At 30.7% G+C, this 18,263-nt stretch overlaps 2 protein-coding genes across 2 annotated transcripts; one reads left to right on the top strand and one right to left on the bottom strand.

Annotated features, from left to right (window-relative positions):
* Window positions 1–258: 258 nt before the first annotated feature.
* Window positions 259–12,745, bottom strand: LOC122584967 (probable trehalose-phosphate phosphatase C). The gene is made up of 10 exons (XM_043757059.1): window positions 12,690–12,745; window positions 2,906–2,971; window positions 2,610–2,783; window positions 2,369–2,509; window positions 1,939–2,010; window positions 1,717–1,842; window positions 1,583–1,639; window positions 1,393–1,494; window positions 1,093–1,311; window positions 259–794 (listed from the first exon to the last, which is right to left on the bottom strand). Exons 2-10 carry the CDS (start codon window positions 2,924–2,926, stop codon window positions 636–638), a joined length of 1,071 nt encoding a protein of 356 aa, XP_043612994.1. The 5' UTR covers window positions 2,927–2,971; window positions 12,690–12,745; the 3' UTR covers window positions 259–635.
* Window positions 8,141–9,394, top strand: LOC122587885. The gene is made up of 3 exons (XM_043760045.1): window positions 8,141–8,672; window positions 8,874–8,926; window positions 9,035–9,394. The coding sequence occupies exons 1-3, from the start codon at window positions 8,141–8,143 to the stop codon at window positions 9,392–9,394; spliced, it is 945 nt and encodes a 314-aa protein (XP_043615980.1).
* Window positions 12,746–18,263: the final 5,518 nt, after the last annotated feature.

Genomic DNA, 18,263 nt, shown 5'->3' with positions numbered 1-18,263 from the left:
CAATTATGTTGTTTTTAAGTACCAGTGTTGGGATAATAGGTTCATTTGTTGCAATGTATATTGATAAATTAACCGCAATGTCTATCTTGTATACTTCTGATTGACGTTCTGCGGTTCTGGGAAACAAGAAATCAATTAACATTATCAGTGTACAACGATTTTGGATGATGTCGTATATCATGATGAATTAACCATAATTTCTATCTTGTATACTTCTGATTTATGTAACAGGGATCAAGAAATTTATTATGCTGAGTGTACAACAAATCTGGTTGATTCTTATTACACAGAAATGGTATCCAAAATATGACACCCAACAATTACACAAAAGAAGTTTTTGTAAGATGTATAATAAATTACTTAAAAACCAAGGCCATGACCTGCTATGGTTATTTGGTTGGAGAATACTCTTCTAGAGAACTTGAATCTAACTAATGGAGAAGCAGCACACAATAGAAGACCATAAAAAAGAGGGTCTACATGGTGCAGTTACAGCTTCACTTCTTTCCTAATACCATTTCTAAATTCCTACTCCAATTTCCATCATCTCAACTGGCTAGTGGCTACAGGTAGTTGACATAACATATATACTAAATTATATATGTATATGTACAAGAAGCCAACACGGTTGGTTTTTACTTGTTAGGAATGGTGCTGTTTTCAGCACCCCATTTACTCAAACGATCCAAGAATGACTGTACTTCTGATGGGCTGCGAAGTGAGTGCGAAGCTGTTGTGTCCCTTGGTGTGGATGATACGATTATAGGATATCCTTCTCCCCTTTCCCTTAAAACCTGAAATAACTCTCATCAATATTTGACACTAAGAATTTGACCCATATATATTTTGTGAATGATTTGATTTGGGATATGTTGTATATCTAATGGGTCAAACTGGCTAGATATAGAATAGCCTACAAGGAAATGATTCGAACTTGTTAAAAGTAGTCCAGAGTGTGTTTTTCGGGCAACCCAACCAAATTGTTCTCACCTGGCCCCAAAATTACTCACTTTTGACATGTTACCCAACCCACCCAACTTGTTCATTCTGACACCTCTACTTGTTTGGATCATGTAAAGGATATATATATACCTTGAAAGCATCCTCATCTGTTTGATCATCACCTATGTATATGGGGAACACATCACCGGACTTGTGAAACCCTAATGCTTCTAGTAAATACTTAAGAGCATCGCCTTTGTTCCATTTTATAGATGGTCGAATTTCCATCACTTTTTTGCCTCTGGTCATGTGAAAACCTGGATGGTTTGCAAGTATCAACATGACTTCCTCTTCCAGGGTTTCATAGTCCTGTATAATTATCAACATGATCACGATATGCTAATGTTGGAAGCTACAGTTAACATGTAATGATGATAAAAAGCTACATACGTCATCCTTAACATGGCGGTAATGAACAGAAAGGCAAAATCTATTATCCTCAATGGCTACCCCTTGTATCTTTTGTGTTTTCTCTGTAACTTCATCCAATATCTGTGTCACGGTAAAATCAGATTGACCTGTTAGCCAAAGAGTCAATTCTAAGTTCTAGATAAACAATTCTGTAAATGGATATTCATACCTTTCGAACGGCAGGTAGAAAATCTTGAGCTGGTTGGAAGACTATAAATTCATTCCCCTAAGAAATTCAGTATGCTACACATTTGTTAACATCCTCTTTATTTATAAAAAATTTGACAGTAAAGATCAATATACCTGGTTATCAAAGCTTCTCTGTTGATAACTTTTATCATAAGAGTTGGTTTTTACAGCTGGTCCAATGGTATCCATCCCATGACTTCCTGAGTAATACACTGTATTTAACTTCACAAAATCTAAAACCTGTTGAATTGAATGACAGAAATTGAATTGTTGAGTAAATATTTAGAATTATTGCAATACAAACTCAGAAAACATGAATATGAAGTTACTAATAACCTTTTGACGACTCCTGCCACTGATAATGGCCGTGGGAAAACAATTAGAAACATCACGTACTGCTGCACGCATCTGCATATAGTAAATGGAAAAAATAAAAAATAAAAAAAAGGGACTTCGAACCAAGGTTCTAATACCATTGTGGCTAGAGGTGCCAACTCTGACCCACGTACTTATGATTTGGGTAACTGGGTAAGTGTTATTTTATCTTAATCGGGTTAGAGCAGAAAATAAAGCTAAAAAAGAAATGAAACAAAAGTCGTTTAAATTCTACTTCTAAATTGTTTTATTCAAATATTTAGAATAAGATTGTTATTATATATAATCATAGCATAGACTCATTTTGCCCAAAAACCCATTACCCAACCCGGCCATATTGCACCCTCTAGTCTTTTATGCATGAAGAAAAAGGGTATTGTCTTGTAAGTACCTGATCAGACATGAAGGCATTTTCGGGGTCACTCACAATGGGTGACAATGTACCATCATAATCTAAGAAGACAACTATCTGCTTCCCCTTTGCCACATTAATCATTTGGTTGAAAGCGCTAAGAGCAGAAGGATGTTCCCTCTGCATAAAGCCAAAGATACACAACCTTTAACTAATCACGGAATATAACATAGTACATATGATGAGAACTTCGTACAAATAACATTACACGGTCACTTACCAACCAAGAAATATAATTTTGATCGATGGAAATTGGCTCAGCGGCTCTAGTATAGCCGTTATCCACATGATCATGTCTAGATTTGGACATAGATTCGGATTGTGATCTTGCGGGTAGCCATCTATCCATTCTCATTGCATCGTATAGCTTTGTTGTTATGCGTACCAGCATTATCTGTTATTTTGCACACATTTGAACAAAGCATAAACAAATAGATATCTACGATATTGTACTAAAAACACATAATGCTGAGGATGTTGTCCAAATCACTTTTACAAGAAAAATGTGTGTTGTACCTTGAGCAAGGATTCAGCCATTGTAGTCCTTTCTTTGTTAGTCTTTTTGGTTGGAGATTTGTTTTCCTGCAAAATATCATACAGAATAAATCAACACTTAAGAGACATATAATAATATGACAAAAGGTAGCAATTACATGCATTTAGTGGAATCCATGTTAGCATTAAAAGATAGCCAATGGTTTTTAAAATCAAAGTAGTATTTGATGTAATAGGGAAAAGAGTTATAATAATGTTAGAGAGTTTGCATGGACCACTTAAAAAGAATGCAACATTTTGGGATTACAACATGCATGTTTAACTAACAAAGATTAATGTCACTTTCCCAAATCAAAATAATTAATCGTATAATTTCATATCTATATCTATATCTATATATCTATATATATATATATAAAATAGAGATCAAATGAGAAGGTACCTTAAGGAAAAAAAAAGGAGAGAAGGTTTATTTTTTATTTTTTTAGCTTGTTTTTTTGAACTTTTTTTTTCACTTTTTTCATTTCATCTTTAATTAACTAATTCCATATAAAAGTTTTAAAAAATTTTAAAAATATTTTTTTTTCAAAGGGCATTGCCCGTAAGCTATAGGCGAAGCCTCTCAGTCTATGACGGAGCCATAGGTAGATCACTTCATCACCGGTCATTCCCTATGACCTATCACTCCTACCAGCTACCCCTTATTAATATTCTTAAGGGCGAAGCTCGTACCGTACCATTATATTTATAACTCACTAATTAATAATTTTTAAAAAATTTTTTTTTATAGATTGAGCTAATTAAAAAAAAAAAAAAAAACTAACCTTCTAACTTTCTCTCTAGATCTCTACCCTATATATATATATATATATATATATAAATAAGACTATCAATTTTCTTATAAGAAAATATCGTTTTGTTCCTTCGGGTCTTATAAAATTGGCCCAATATAGAAAAAATTAAGATGATCCATATACAAAGATGACATGCATAAATTGAGAAAATATCATTTGACCCGTTCATTTATTCGCTCAAATAAAGAAACAGGAACCACATGATTCTCAATTTCGACTACGCGAATGCATCTTTTCTTTTGGAACGACAAAATTTTATAAACCGTCTAACAAGATACAAGAAGCAAAAGTACAAATTACATCAAAAGTCAAAACTACACCAAATTTCCAACCTATTTTTCAAATGTATGAATAAACTATGTGGATGTGTATATCTAATGAAATTGTATATAGACCGGGAGATGGATGTGAACATAAGGTGCCACAACTCTCATATATAGATCCATTGAACACACAAGTCTTATTGAATTTTCTATTTATTTTAATTTTTTTTATCAAAGTCTCATTGAAACTAGAAACAATCAAAAAGGTAAAAGTATTAAAGATACATTAATGTTCAATAGATTCTGCCACGTGAACTAAAGACAAAAATATTTTCAAGAATGAATGTGAAGTGTGCACTAAGGAAACACATGGTTTTCTTCCTTTGTCTAATTTAAATTCCTAAACACAACAAATTCATCGATTTTATGACAAATCTGAAAACTATGATTCCATTCACCATAGAAAGTGACACGTTACTACTAGGATCACAATAAAAAATGAACTCCAGATATTTATTTATTATAGATATATCTATATACTATACTGTATATTTATATTCTTTGTGTTGTAACTTTATAATCGACACCAAAATTTACTTTACAAAAGCAATCACTTGACAAAAAGTTGATCCCAACAACTAAGAAAACAAACTATCTTCAACCCCTAGATAAATATCTAGAAAATGGGCTAATAAGGTTATTAGACTATTGATAAGGTCTTAAAGTTGAGGTTGTTTGGGTAAAAACAATATAACAAACAATAAAGTTAGAATTGTAATCTCTAAAAGGCGTGGTCACTTTTATATTGAATCAATTTGGTTCTTCGCCAAAAGTATTCAATCAATTACAATATAGAGAATTTAAAATTTTTTGTGTGCTTTGTTTGAAAGAGCGTGAACCAAATTGAAAAGGAAGACCAGAATCATTGTCATGGATATATTTAAAGCATATTAGGCCCATCAACTGGAGTTAATTTCATAGATTTTAAAAGTTGGCAACTTTAGTCTCTCAAGTTTCAAAAATTACAAATATGAGGTGTTTTAACATCAACTCGATCCAAGCTAGGGGCTCTGCCCCTTGAAACCTGCTCCTAGGGGTGCTGCCTCTGGACCCCTATCGCTTGGGGGCTAGGTCATAAAAAATCAGATAGGCATGCACTCCGCACTACCAAGTCTATATGATGTCTTATTATGATGATGATGGTTAAACAAGTTAACTCAATTACACTTCATATCTAACATATGTTCCTATTATGCTTCGAGTCTTATTCCTCATATTTAGATAGGTAGATTAAATAGAGGGTTTCTCAAAAGTATTGGTTTCTATCTTAAACATTTGTGTAGTTTATAAATTAAAGTAAGATGGTTTCCCATTATGTTAAAAATCTGACAAATGGGATTTTAGGAGATTAACACATTCATTATGCTGTCACATTTAGGGTTATAGAACTTAAAAGATTTAAAATAAATTGAAGTTTTGGAAAAGAAAGGAAGGAAAAAAAAAACCACACACAACATGATGAAGTATGACCTTAGCCTTCCAACATATAGTGTTTACAACGTGATCAACCTATTACATTATAAACATCGACGTCTTTTTAAAATTTGGATTCTACAAGTACATATTTACTGTTTGTGTAAAACTATTAAATTAAGGCATCTAAATGATGAAATGTCATTTTTATCGCTACCAATTTGACCCCATGTTAAACCCACAAACTAGATTAGATGACAACGAGCAAATGGAATCAAGCATCGATACCAAATGAACTTTAAGCACAAATATAGCTTAACAAAAAGTATGAATATCAAAAACAAATATGTTATGTGTATGTACAATTTTACAGTAGTAATAGTAACTAGCAAATACGTAATTCAGAAAGGACACATATAAAGAAAAAATACGTGTATTATTATTATTATTATTATTATTATTATTATTAAGAAAATGATAATGACAGCCCTAAGTGCTGTCACTAACAACATATTACATGCTTAAAAACTTGTACATTATATATTAAAAACCGTCCCCTGATTTTTTCTAAAAGTAAGGTATAAATTTTAATACACCCAATTAGTTTTTACTGACAACTCTAAGGGTTGTCATTAAAAAAACCTTTATTATTATTAGTGTATATAAAGTTTGATCGGTAAATAAGAAGAACAAGAAAACGAGTTTATGTGCACAATCATTAAAACGCGTGGAAAGTGATTGTAAGGATCTGACACAGATCATGGCAACAGAATCAAAAGTTAAATTAAAATATTAATTATATTAAATTAAATATAATATTCAAACAAGAAAAGGTATATTTGAACTCCAGTTTAATTAGGAATAATAATCAAGATTCAAACATCAATCAAATCTAAAAGTCGGTGTGTAGATCCTTTAGACTTTCTTGCCCCTATATTTATAAAAATGTTATTTTATATTTCATTTACCAAATCACTCTTTCCAATTTCCATAGTATAATAACAAAAACTATATAGATAAATATGAGTACAGTGACATATTAGTGAGAAAAAAAATAAGAAACAACGATGATAAAAACTAAACCAAAGTATAATTTTAAGTTACGGGAAGCTTTCATAGCCTCAAAAGATACCACAATTAACATTGCCAAAGTATAATTTTAAGTTACAGAAAACTTTCATAGCTACCACTAATACCTTTTTTTTTTTAATTTATTAATTATTCGTAAATGTCGAGAGATGTAAAATACATGGTTTTGATTAGGTTTGTGTTAAAGAACTCTTCAACGAGTAGATCTCCATTTAAACTTAACCTTCGGAAAAAAAAGCTAGAATTATAAAATTTGAAAAAATTTAAAAATTAGAAAATTTCAAAGCAATGTAAATATACTATTAATTAAGGGAAAATGATCGCATGACATGTTAAAAAACATTACAAATTAAACATTTAAAGTTGATAAACATACATAACCTTCTGAATTTTATATAATCCTCCTGAAATACACATGTTTTACCCAAGATATATAATTTCGGTATGTTTTACCTAAGCTTTCTCAATTAGTTAATATGAGAGCTATAACTACAACATGATAACAGAGTCACGATAGTGTTACATACATTAGATGATCGATCACATACTCGGAATTAGAATTATATTAAGAACATATATAGAACATAAGTCTTTTCATAAATGTAAATCCCTGAAATGCGTATCATTAACTCATTAAGGTATTATTTTCATTTCAGACTGAATAATGTAAAAAAATTTAGATATTACCCATTGATAATAAATAGGATTTACTAATTAGTTCTCTTTAAGGAATTAGTTATCGTGTATTTATTTAACAAAAATTTTATTTCTTAAATACTAAAAATACATGTATTAGTTAAGAAATATATCATCTAAAGCAATAAGGGGCAAGGGTGTAGTCGGCTAAAACCATCGGCATATTGGCAAAATTATAGCAGGTGAATCGGCAAGTTTCAGCAAACACAATCGGCAAGTTTTGGCAAGCAAGATCGGCTAGTTTGGCCGATGCATATTAAAGTTGGGAGCGTATGAAAGTGACCGTTTTTTTTTTGTTTTTTGCAAGGTTGTAAATATCGGTTTCGGTATCGTATCGGCCGACCCTCGATATGCGATATATCAGATATGTCGGGGATATATCGGATACCCTAAATTGTAAAGGAATTCATCTATATATATATATATACACTAACAATATATACAATTTGACATAACTTTACATACCTTTCAATCTTAATTGCTATGTTATGAAGAAAATTTTACATACCGTTTAATCTTAAAGTCAGAAACCCTATTTTTGGTTTATAAAAAAAAAACAGAAAAAAAGTCAACTTTTTTGACCGATATTGACCAATATTGGCCGATATTGACCGACATTTGACCGAAACGATAAGTTCAGGCGATAACCCATATATCGTATCAGTCGAAGACCGATATCCGATATATCACCGATATATTGGCCGATATTTGCAACCATGATTTTTTGTGAAATTGAACGTTGGGAGCGTCTGTGATTTGTTATTTTTTTTTCTTTTTCCAACTTCTATATATACATACACATATTTATCACATATTCCATCTCAAACAACAAACAACTATACTATCATCAAACACCAAACTATCAAATTTTATAAGGCAAAATGTCTAATGATGAACTACCCGTATATATAATGCCTGAATTCTCGTCGTCGTCGTCATCGTCTTCTAGCGACTTCGAGTTTTTGGCTTCTCTTGCTCTTGCAGCCTTAGAAGAAGACACTGCATCTTCTTCTGCACACCAACGAAGATATATTTGGAGAGATCGACACTCGGCTCATGAAAGATTGATGAACATGTACTTTGTGGATGAGCCGATGTTTGAGGACGATGTCTTTCATACGAGATATCGTATGTCGAGGAGGTTGTTTTTAAAAATCGTGGAAGATATCACTGCAGCATTTCCATGGTTTCGGTCTTCGACGAATGCGGCGGGTATTAGAGGGTTCTCGGCGATTCAAAAGTGCACGTGCGCGCTACGGCAACTAGCGTACGGCAACCTCGGCTACAACTATGATGAGGGGTTGTCGTTCTCTACTAGAACGACACGTGAGTGTCTAGACAACTTTTGCATCGCCATAAAGTATCTTTATGGTGAAGAGTATTTGCGTTCTCCGACTAGCCACGCTGTTGCACGTTTATATGAGGCGCATGAAGCCTGACATCATTTTCCTAGCATGATCGGTAGCATCGACTATACCCACTAGACTTGGAGAAATTGTCGACATAGTTTGCGTAGGCAATACCACCGGGGTGATCATGAACGCCCGACTATCATACTTGAGGCTGTTGCTTCCTATGATTTATGGTTTTAGCATGCGTATTTCGGTGTTTCAGGGTCAAACAATGACATCAATGTTTTGAAGCAATCGCCATTGTTTATTCCCGAGGTGAATGGAAAGTCTCCTTAGTATGGCTTTACCGTAAACGGGCACCGTTACAACAAAGGATACTATCCAGGGGATGGTATTTACCCACCTTAGTCTTGTTTTGTGAAGGCGTATGCTTACACGGTCGCTCGTAAGGAGAAGATAATGAAGAAACTTCAAGAGTCCGCGAGAAAAGACGTTGAGCGAGCATTCGGGCTTCTGAAGAACAAGTGGGCTATCATCGATCGACCGGCACGAATGAGGGACAAAGAAAAGATCCCTAACGCGATGTATGCGTGTGTTATTTTACATAACATGATCCTCAAGGACGACGGCAACACGATATCACCGGTGTACATCAGGGATCCTCCTAACGATCTTTGTGCTACCGCCCCTAATTTTCTCTATAACTTACGTAACAAAGAAACGCATTACATGTTACGTCGTGATATTACGGAGCACATGGGAGATCTAGATATCGATGTTTAGTAACCTTGTTTTTTAATTTTTAAGTATTTGTGTGTTTTATGTTTTAAATAAGGGTTAAGTATCTGGGTGTGTAAGTAACTTGTACACTTTTTCTATTGTGTGAATGTAACTTTCTTTTGGTTTATTGTATGTAACTAACCCTGCTAAATTGAATGTTTAATGTAAAAATTTTACGTTGACCAATCAAAAACTTCTACGTGGCAGTTCATATGGTTTGCCACGTATACAATTTCACATTAATCGTTCAATCTAGCAGGTTACTTACATACAATGAACTAAATGAAAGTTACATTCACACAATAAAAAATGTGTAAAAGTTACTTACACCTCCAGATACTAAACCCTTTAAATAAATGTAATGTTTATTTAGTTGTATTGTATTTTTTAAGTTTAATAAAAGTTTAAGGTTTGTTTTGAAATTTTTTTTTGCAATTGGCAAGAATTAACAAAAATTTGCACTATAGCATGTACTTTGGCTAGTTTTGGTTAGTTTTTGGCAAAAAAATGAGTTGGAAACGTGGCAAGTTATGATTGGTTAGACACTTACCAAAACTTACCAATTTGCCAAAGTCTTGACACTACACCCTTGTCCCTAAAATTCTTATAATCTGATTCATGTAAGAAATATATTATTATATCAAGATTTAAGTGCACATATAATGGCACAAAGTGAGTAGACGTGGAGCAAAAGTGTTGTCATTCTAAAATGAACAATTATATTCTCTGCCAAATTTGTCAAAAAGGCCAAAAGTAAATATACTTATAAAGAGAAATATTTGAGGTCAGAAGTATCAACAAAATAAATTAAAAATCATTACGTCTCAACGAATTGAATGCGGTGATACCTGTTTGTAGTTAGAGTTAATGTTCAAAAAAATATATGAAATGATAATTCCTTTTTTGTTATCATTAAACTCAAAACGTTAATTTGTGTTTAAAATTTTGATCCTTGCACAGTATATATTTTTATCAAAACAAATATACACATCACACAGCAATACAGTGTAACTATTTATTGCACATATTTTTGTATATGATAAATCATTCTGCTTAGAAAAATATATCACCTATTTTAATTACATTTATTTAAGATAATCACTCTTAAATTAATTATTTGTTATACGAGGAACAATATGTGTAAACTTCGAAATATACATTAAATTATTTTACATACTTTATGTCTTCATATGAGGTCATTTCATGAGTTTTTTAAGCAAATATTTGGACTTTTATATATTGAAGTTTACGCAAGATTCAAATAACTGCTTCTAACATGCAATGTTCATTGACCATGTGTATTATTTTAAAGCAAAAAGTATATATATTTTCACAAACAGGACATAAAATGGGTCTGGACGTCTGGTTCATCTTAATTTAAAATTTTACGAACTACATGAGCTGAGCATGAAATAATAATAATAATAATAATAATAATAATAATAATAATAATAATAATAATAATAATAATAATAATAATATAATAAAAAATAAATAAATAAATAAATAAACAAATAAATAAATAATAAAATAGATTTTTTTATATCTGGCCAAACATTGTTATTTTATCATATACATTTTATGTCTACTTACTTCATCATGATACACATACAAACATATAGTGATCAACTTTAAGTATTATTTCTCTTTGTTGCATATTAATCATAATTCTTAAAATAACCGTAGTCACTTTTACCCAAAAATCAAAGAAAATAGCAATCATAATTAGATAATTTTCTTATTTTGAAAACCAATTTTTTTAAGAACCATAAAAACTCTTAAATTATATGTTTGTTCACTTGTTTTTTTTTTGTTCATTCACATATGAAATGATATAAAAAAATATGTTATAGAAGATTCTTTTTTAAAAAATCTTCAAAGTAGCCTTTTGTGAACTTGTGACTTAACTTGTTCGCGTTTTTTATTCACATGTGACAAACAACTATATATAAAGTATTTTAAAAAAAAATTCTTCCGCAACATATATTTTTATAACGTATAACATGTGAATTAACAAAAAAAACATGTGATTTAAATTAAAATGTATGAATTCTCACAGTTTTTACAAAAAAAATAGGTTATCAAAATAAGGGTCCCTCTCATAATTATATACATATATATATATAATATATACATATTTGTCGACTCGTAACTTTTAACTCGACTCGAAAACATGATTTTTTGGCCCGTAACTCGGACATTTTTATATAGTATTAAATAATATAGTATAATTATATACTAAAATGTCACAAATTCAATAGTTTGAGTTATTAACTTACAATTTATCTCTAAATTTGCAATAAAAGATCAAAACTACATAGATAACAAACAAAATAACGTAACAATAAATATATAATATATAACCATAGCATATCAAACTACAATACTTATAAGTTTGCGTCTCGTGACTCGGTCCAAGTTTACACAACGACTCGTAAGATTCTGGACAAAAACAAGTCACCTAACGAGTTTACTCGTTTTTGGTGTAAATCGATTTGACTCGTATTAGTTAATTCGTAACTCATAAAAGTTTTACACCTACGTGTATATATACATTAAAAAAAAATTAAGGAAAAACACAATAATTGTTTGACGTGAGAATTTTGGCATTCTATAATTCCTTGTAAAACAAATTAACTCTCTATTTTAGGAAATTCAGCACTTTTTTCAATTTCCTCAAACCACCCCTAAGGAACCCTAACAAATATAATTAGAATTGTTAGATTTTGCACTTATTATTTTTTGCATTTAATCCTCGACTTATATTTGGAATGATAACCACGTTAGATGTCTCATCGCCGTATGTCATGAAAATATCTTCACCAGCCTATATAACCGTTACGACATCTCACGCGTTATATATAAACCGCACGAGCACCTATCTAGTATATATTTAGTTGCTTCTATTAACTAACTAATGATGTTTTAAAACTTTTTTAAAACGATGTTGACGTGAATTACACGCGCTGTAGTGACACACAAAGAAAAATAAAAAACTAACACTAACTGCTTTTGTTTGTCACATAATGTTTCATAACCAACTTATTCTCCGGAATCGGAAAAACCCACACACCACATATTTTCCAATTGTTTACAAATTATATCACTATATTATATTATAATTCCAATGATGTGCACCAAAAAATATATACACATAAATATAAATCAATTATTAACAACATAATGAATCGTTGATTTATTTAAAAGTAAAAACAACAATTATATTTAATATTATATTATTATATAGAAAGAATGTGTTTTTCATGGGAAAATTAAAGAGCGAGAATTTTGGACTTACAAGTAACGAAGGATGTGTAGAGCGTTTAATGTTGTAGAAAACCTGAAGAAAGGAAATATAAAAATTCTTTTGAGGAAAGTGAAGAAAAATAGAGAGAGGAGAATGAGGTATTTATAGATAAGTTGCAAGGACATTGGGTTATTTTTTATGCATTATTTATATTTTATTCTATATTAACCTAAAAGCCGAAGAAAAAAAGAATAAGTTATGCAATTATTTATTACTTGCAATTTTGGTTTTGTTTTCAGAATATATATATAGAGGGGATATCAGTACGTATGTTGGGTACAGCCACATTGAAAATCAGGAAGCATTTTTGATACATATATAAATTTAAAGGTCAAAATGTAAAATCATGAGGCATTTTTGTGTGTGTAATACGTAAGGTTGGGTACAACTTCATTTTCCGATATATAAAAGTTGTGCACACACTGATATTTATAGAATTTTGCGATAATGGATATTGATTCCATAAACTCTTGGTCAATGAGTCGTCTTATATATAGTTAAGGTCATAACTCTTATGTTTTTACTAGCACTAGCCCGGTGTCTGCGCGTTGCGGCGGCTTTATAGTGATCACATACGAAACATACAAGAAAAACAAAAAAAAATAGACACCGGTGGGGATTTGATTCCGGCGCCAGTCGCATCAGAAGAAAAATAAAGAAAGACACCGGTGGGTTATTTGTTTGTGTGGATATGTGTTTCCATGATGTGTGAGTTTTTTTTTTTTCGTGTGGAAGGGTAAGTTTAAAACTTTAGAAATAAAGAGGGGGTATTTTGAGAAAAAAAAATATGCTGAATTTCTTAAATTCAATACTTTTTATAAAAGATTATAAATGAATGAGGATACATGTAATTAGTTAATTACTATTACTAGCTAGCTATTAGCAAGCTAATTAAGGTTAATTACTTTAGTCGTATGCATATCGGTAAAATTATATGATTAGAAATTTTAGTTTGTTTATAGTAACGATAAATTACATCATTGATTCGTAAGCATGTCATGATTTTATTTAATTTTAACTGTTAGCAGACTTCAGCACGTCAAAATTAATTATAGCACTGGTTAAAATTACGACGCAACAAGGTTATACGTAAATGAATTGAAGATGTTCTTGTACATTATATGATTATTATTATCATATCACCTTTAGATTTACCTAGCGTATTTCTTTATTCCTTTCTGCGTGCGGTATATAAGTTGAAAGGTATTAATAGCGAGTTTAGATGCTAAATTTGTTACAATTATTCTTTGTTGTCCTTCCTAAGTTACTACCATTCATAACTTCATTCAATATAAATCAACTTAATTAACTGAAAAAGCATGACACCATACTAGGGGTAAAAGACCAGCAAAATGAGTTAACTTCATTTAAGTGATAGGATCGATTATAAAGGAAAGTTTGAGGATATATGCAATTTGAGATTGGATTAGGTAATGATAATGGAAAACAAAGCTTACTAAAGTGCAAATGGAATGTGAATGTAGATGAGGAATTTATAGAAGTCCTTCCATCGACATAACTTAATTACTCCGTGATAGATAGATAAATTAATAAAATTCAAAACATTCAATCAACGTTTCAGGACATAGAAATGGAAAAACAAAATCTACATAATTAGCAACTTATTTGTTATAAACTTAATTAAATAAAGTAACGTTGTGTACTGGTATGGTATCCGTGCAATCTAATGGCGGTCTGAAAATGGTGGTCTGGTAGTGGCAGAGACTGGCGGTGACTATTGCTGGTGGTAGCGACGACGAGTGATGTAGATTGATGTAAATGTAATTGACGTAAAGGGTAGTGAATATAATTTAAAAGATTAAGGACTTGTAGTGTAAATTAATTCATTAAGGACTTGTGGTGTAATTTAATTTATTAGGGGTAGAATGGTAAATTCGCATGTTTCAAAAATCGTAACATAGGTATACATATATATAGATATAATGATCATTCCCCAAGCCTCAAAAATCATATAATGTCCTCGAATACGTTTATATATGTTAAGAATGATGATAAATTCACAACAAAATTTTAATCAATGAGAAAGTATCTATGTGTTGCGGCGGTGAGATGGTGAGGTTGATAGGTCATAGAGTGTGATAGTCAAATGCCTTAGCCGTACAGGCTACGCCTTCGGATCTAAAAATTCGTAATATCGATTGACCTCTCTAAAGAGCATGAAATTTTAAAACACTCGTATAACTTTTATAATTTATCCATGTACGGTTTTTGAATAAATAATTTTGAATGAATTAGAAGAATAAAATAATTTATGGTAAAGAGTAAGAAATAATGAGTGACTGAGATTTGAGGAAAAAGCTGAAAATGAGTTGCTGAGATTTCCTCTAAAGTTATTATAGTTATTTTAGGTAAAACTTAGTTGACAAATTTAAAAAATTTGGAATAAACACACATTTTATAATGGAGTGGAGATAGAGATAGTTATTTTAATATAAAAAAATTATATAGATTTATCTATCACTCATATTTTAATATGAATTTATCTATTTTTGTATGCGATAAATTTTTGCGCCATTGATATAATTTACTCGCGTGACTTCATTTTTTGTCCACCGTTTTCTCAATAAATCACGTTTTTTTTTTTTTATAAAAATGATTTCCAACAAACAACTAGTTTTACACATCATCATTTTTTCCCTCTTACGACTTTTAAACATTACCACCACTTTCTCGGCCATAAGTTTCAGAAATGATATAGTTACAAACAAAAGTTTACTAACCATATTTACAAACACATGTGGACCAATAGAAAATAAAAGTGATTTAGGAAAGAGAAAATAAATATAGTTTCATTGGTGGTTATTGATATCACATGTATTTGTAGTTTTTGTTTGTAAAATTTTGTTTGTGGATGTAGCATTGCTCCATAAGTTTTGATGTACGAATCCCATCTTTCCTCTAATAAATAAAATATACATAACATGAATACCGAATACTTATGATGTATCACCATCTCTCTAATAATACAACACATGATGATTACTTGATAATATAACCCGAAAATGAGTAATTTTCCTAACTAATTAAACAGCCTAAAAGTTCTCCGAATCATTATAAAATGACGAGAAATAGTAAAATTAAAAGATAAAATTAAAAAAGAGAATTAATAATACACACGTTTCATCATATTATGATTTTAAAAGATATTTTAGATTAACTTTTAAAAAGATATATCATTTCCCTATAACCAATTCTCTGTATGATGCTTCTTATTAATAAACACAATTTTATTGGAGGTTTTCTTGCATGAAAGCACAATACTAATCATAGTCCATATCGAGTTATGACTGTCTAAATTTTATCACCCTCATATACATCTCGTTTTTTAAAGAGTTTAGTATTGTCGTCGCTTCATAATAAAAAGAAGCAACACCAAAAAAATTAATTCCAAAGTGACGCCCACCATATACTCGTATATAAGTGTCTACACGTGAACATTTTTAAAAATTGTCAAGTGTTAGCACCAAAAGACAAGAATAATTGAGAAAAATGGTGAGCCATTGTACAACACAAAAAAGTCGACCTACCCATTGTTTTAGAAGAAACCATCCAAATACTTAAGACACTACTATTTGACTTGACTGTGTGATCATCACCACCGAAATATATATGTACTACGTCATTCAAAAATGGAATCAATTCGTGCCCAAATTTGGTTTTTCTTTCACGATGATAGATTGCAAGACATATCATATGTTCTCTGACATATTAGAATCCAATATTTCATTTTTAAACCTAAACAAATTGTTTTAGTCATTATAGTCCATTTTATAATAACTTTTGGTATGTATATTGATATAACATTAATCGTCGTTATATATATTAATATATATAAAAAAAAGTTTACATAGTATAATTCGTTGCGTAGTCTAGGGGCCCTTTTACTTAGCTCGTACGAGGTCCAAATTCTCAAAGATGGCACTGTTTATGTCGCTCAATCCAAGACAAAGTAAGTTAATTTCTTAGCTCTAGCTGAAAACCTGCAGGACAAAGGAAAACTAAGAACATTTCTATGATGATTACCGCAAGTAACATAGTCCCTAATTAATGCTTCCAAATGGACCACAATTTGTAGCCGAGAATCAGCTAAAATGTCCTTTTTGTTTTGATATGATCCGTTAGTCATCCACCCAATGACCCAAGTCATCGGTTTCCTCAGAAGTAATCAGCACAACGAATGACGAATCCGCTTCAAGCCATTTCAAAATGGAATTGAACTCCAATGTAACACATTGTTTTATTCTTTATTACGAGTAATTCATAATAATATATGGTCAAGAATGATGTTTCTAACCTTAAAATCTACCAATAAACTAAAACAGGATTGATATATTCTTAAAACGACACGTGGCGTAATCTTTAATCGATACGTGTCCTTTTAATTTTTTTATTTTATCAAATTAGCTTTTTTAATTGTATATAGATTCAATTTTCTTATTAAACTTAGAATTAAACTCTAACTCTTGACTTATAGATACAAAACACATTATAACCTTATTTGATTGATCGTTTTCTCATTAACAAATATGTTTCTTATTCTTTCTCAAATTTTCAACTCTTATTACTTATATTACTAATAAAAGTTATTAACATGAATACTTCAAAATTTTGAATTTATGATCTTAAATCACAAAGCTATTTGCCGTCATCCACTATGCTTAAAAGTTTTAATTTTGATGTGATTGTAAAAATTAAAGGTAAATCCAAAACTTTTAACTAAACATATATTATATATATCACTACTGGTTATTATAATTTAGATTTGATCATCGGTTTACTTTAACCACAATTTATTTCATACTCATGAATCATGTATGTGACATATTCAAATTTCTTTATGATATAATATATATAGTTACCGTATATGGTACGGGTATTAGGACTAGTATACAGATATACAATATGGCTCAATAGCGGTCGGCATTGTGTTTTTTTTCTTTTCCTGACCCTTTCATGTCTCTCTATCTCAAAAACACACATACACATTCAAATAGAGAGTGTTTGGCAAACTAATGAAGTAAGGAAATCTGATATGGTGTCCGACAACCATATCTCATGCTTCTATGACATACTTACATATATCTACAAACTTGATATAGGTCTTTTGTATTATGCAAATGTGGGGTTCGTTCATTTTGATAGAGACTCTTGTCTTTTGGAGAGAAGATCAGAGTTCAATTCTTGTATTGGTGCTTCTTAGTATGTATTGAAGTTGTATAGAATAGATTAGTACTATATATACGTGATGTGATACCGTTAAAAAATACTTTTTGATCTATATATTAATTGTTTATATTTTGGTTCCTATTGATATTTTTAAAAGACAATAACATAGGACCAATGGGTCGACAATAACAAAGGAGCAATTAATGGAAAACAAGTATTGGGCTATGACTTGACGTTCTCTATTGTTGGGTCGCATTCATATTTTGGTGCCTGTTGTATATTCATAAACTATTACTTAATCGCGATCTGTACTATAGTTTCTTGTTAATAATAATTTTTGTTAGTCGTTCAAAAAAACAAAAAAAAGTGATTGAAGGT

This window comes from Erigeron canadensis, chromosome 1 (assembly GCF_010389155.1).
Source record: "Erigeron canadensis isolate Cc75 chromosome 1, C_canadensis_v1, whole genome shotgun sequence".
In the NCBI taxonomy this organism is placed as follows: domain Eukaryota; kingdom Viridiplantae; phylum Streptophyta; class Magnoliopsida; order Asterales; family Asteraceae; genus Erigeron; species Erigeron canadensis.
Note: the sequence above shows the minus strand (reverse complement) of the source record. Positions and strands in the feature narration are given on the sequence as shown.

Excerpts from the sequence above, each read along its gene's own strand:
- LOC122584967 (XM_043757059.1), bottom strand. The coding sequence starts at position 2,926 with ATGGCTGAATCCTTGCTCAAG. Across the intron at positions 2,784-2,905 it reads TGGCTGAATCCTTGCTCAAG|ATAATGCTGGTACGCATAAC; the intron begins GTACAACACACA and ends GCAAAATAACAG. Across the intron at positions 1,312-1,392 it reads ACCGCCATGTTAAGGATGAC|GACTATGAAACCCTGGAAGA; the intron begins GTATGTAGCTTT and ends ATAATTATACAG.
- LOC122587885 (XM_043760045.1), top strand. The coding sequence starts at position 8,141 with ATGTCTAATGATGAACTACCCGTATATATAATGCCTGAATTCTCGTCG. Across the intron at positions 8,673-8,873 it reads GACTAGCCACGCTGTTGCAC|GGTCAAACAATGACATCAAT; the intron begins GTTTATATGAGG and ends TCGGTGTTTCAG. Across the intron at positions 8,927-9,034 it reads CGCCATTGTTTATTCCCGAG|GCGTATGCTTACACGGTCGC; the intron begins GTGAATGGAAAG and ends TGTTTTGTGAAG.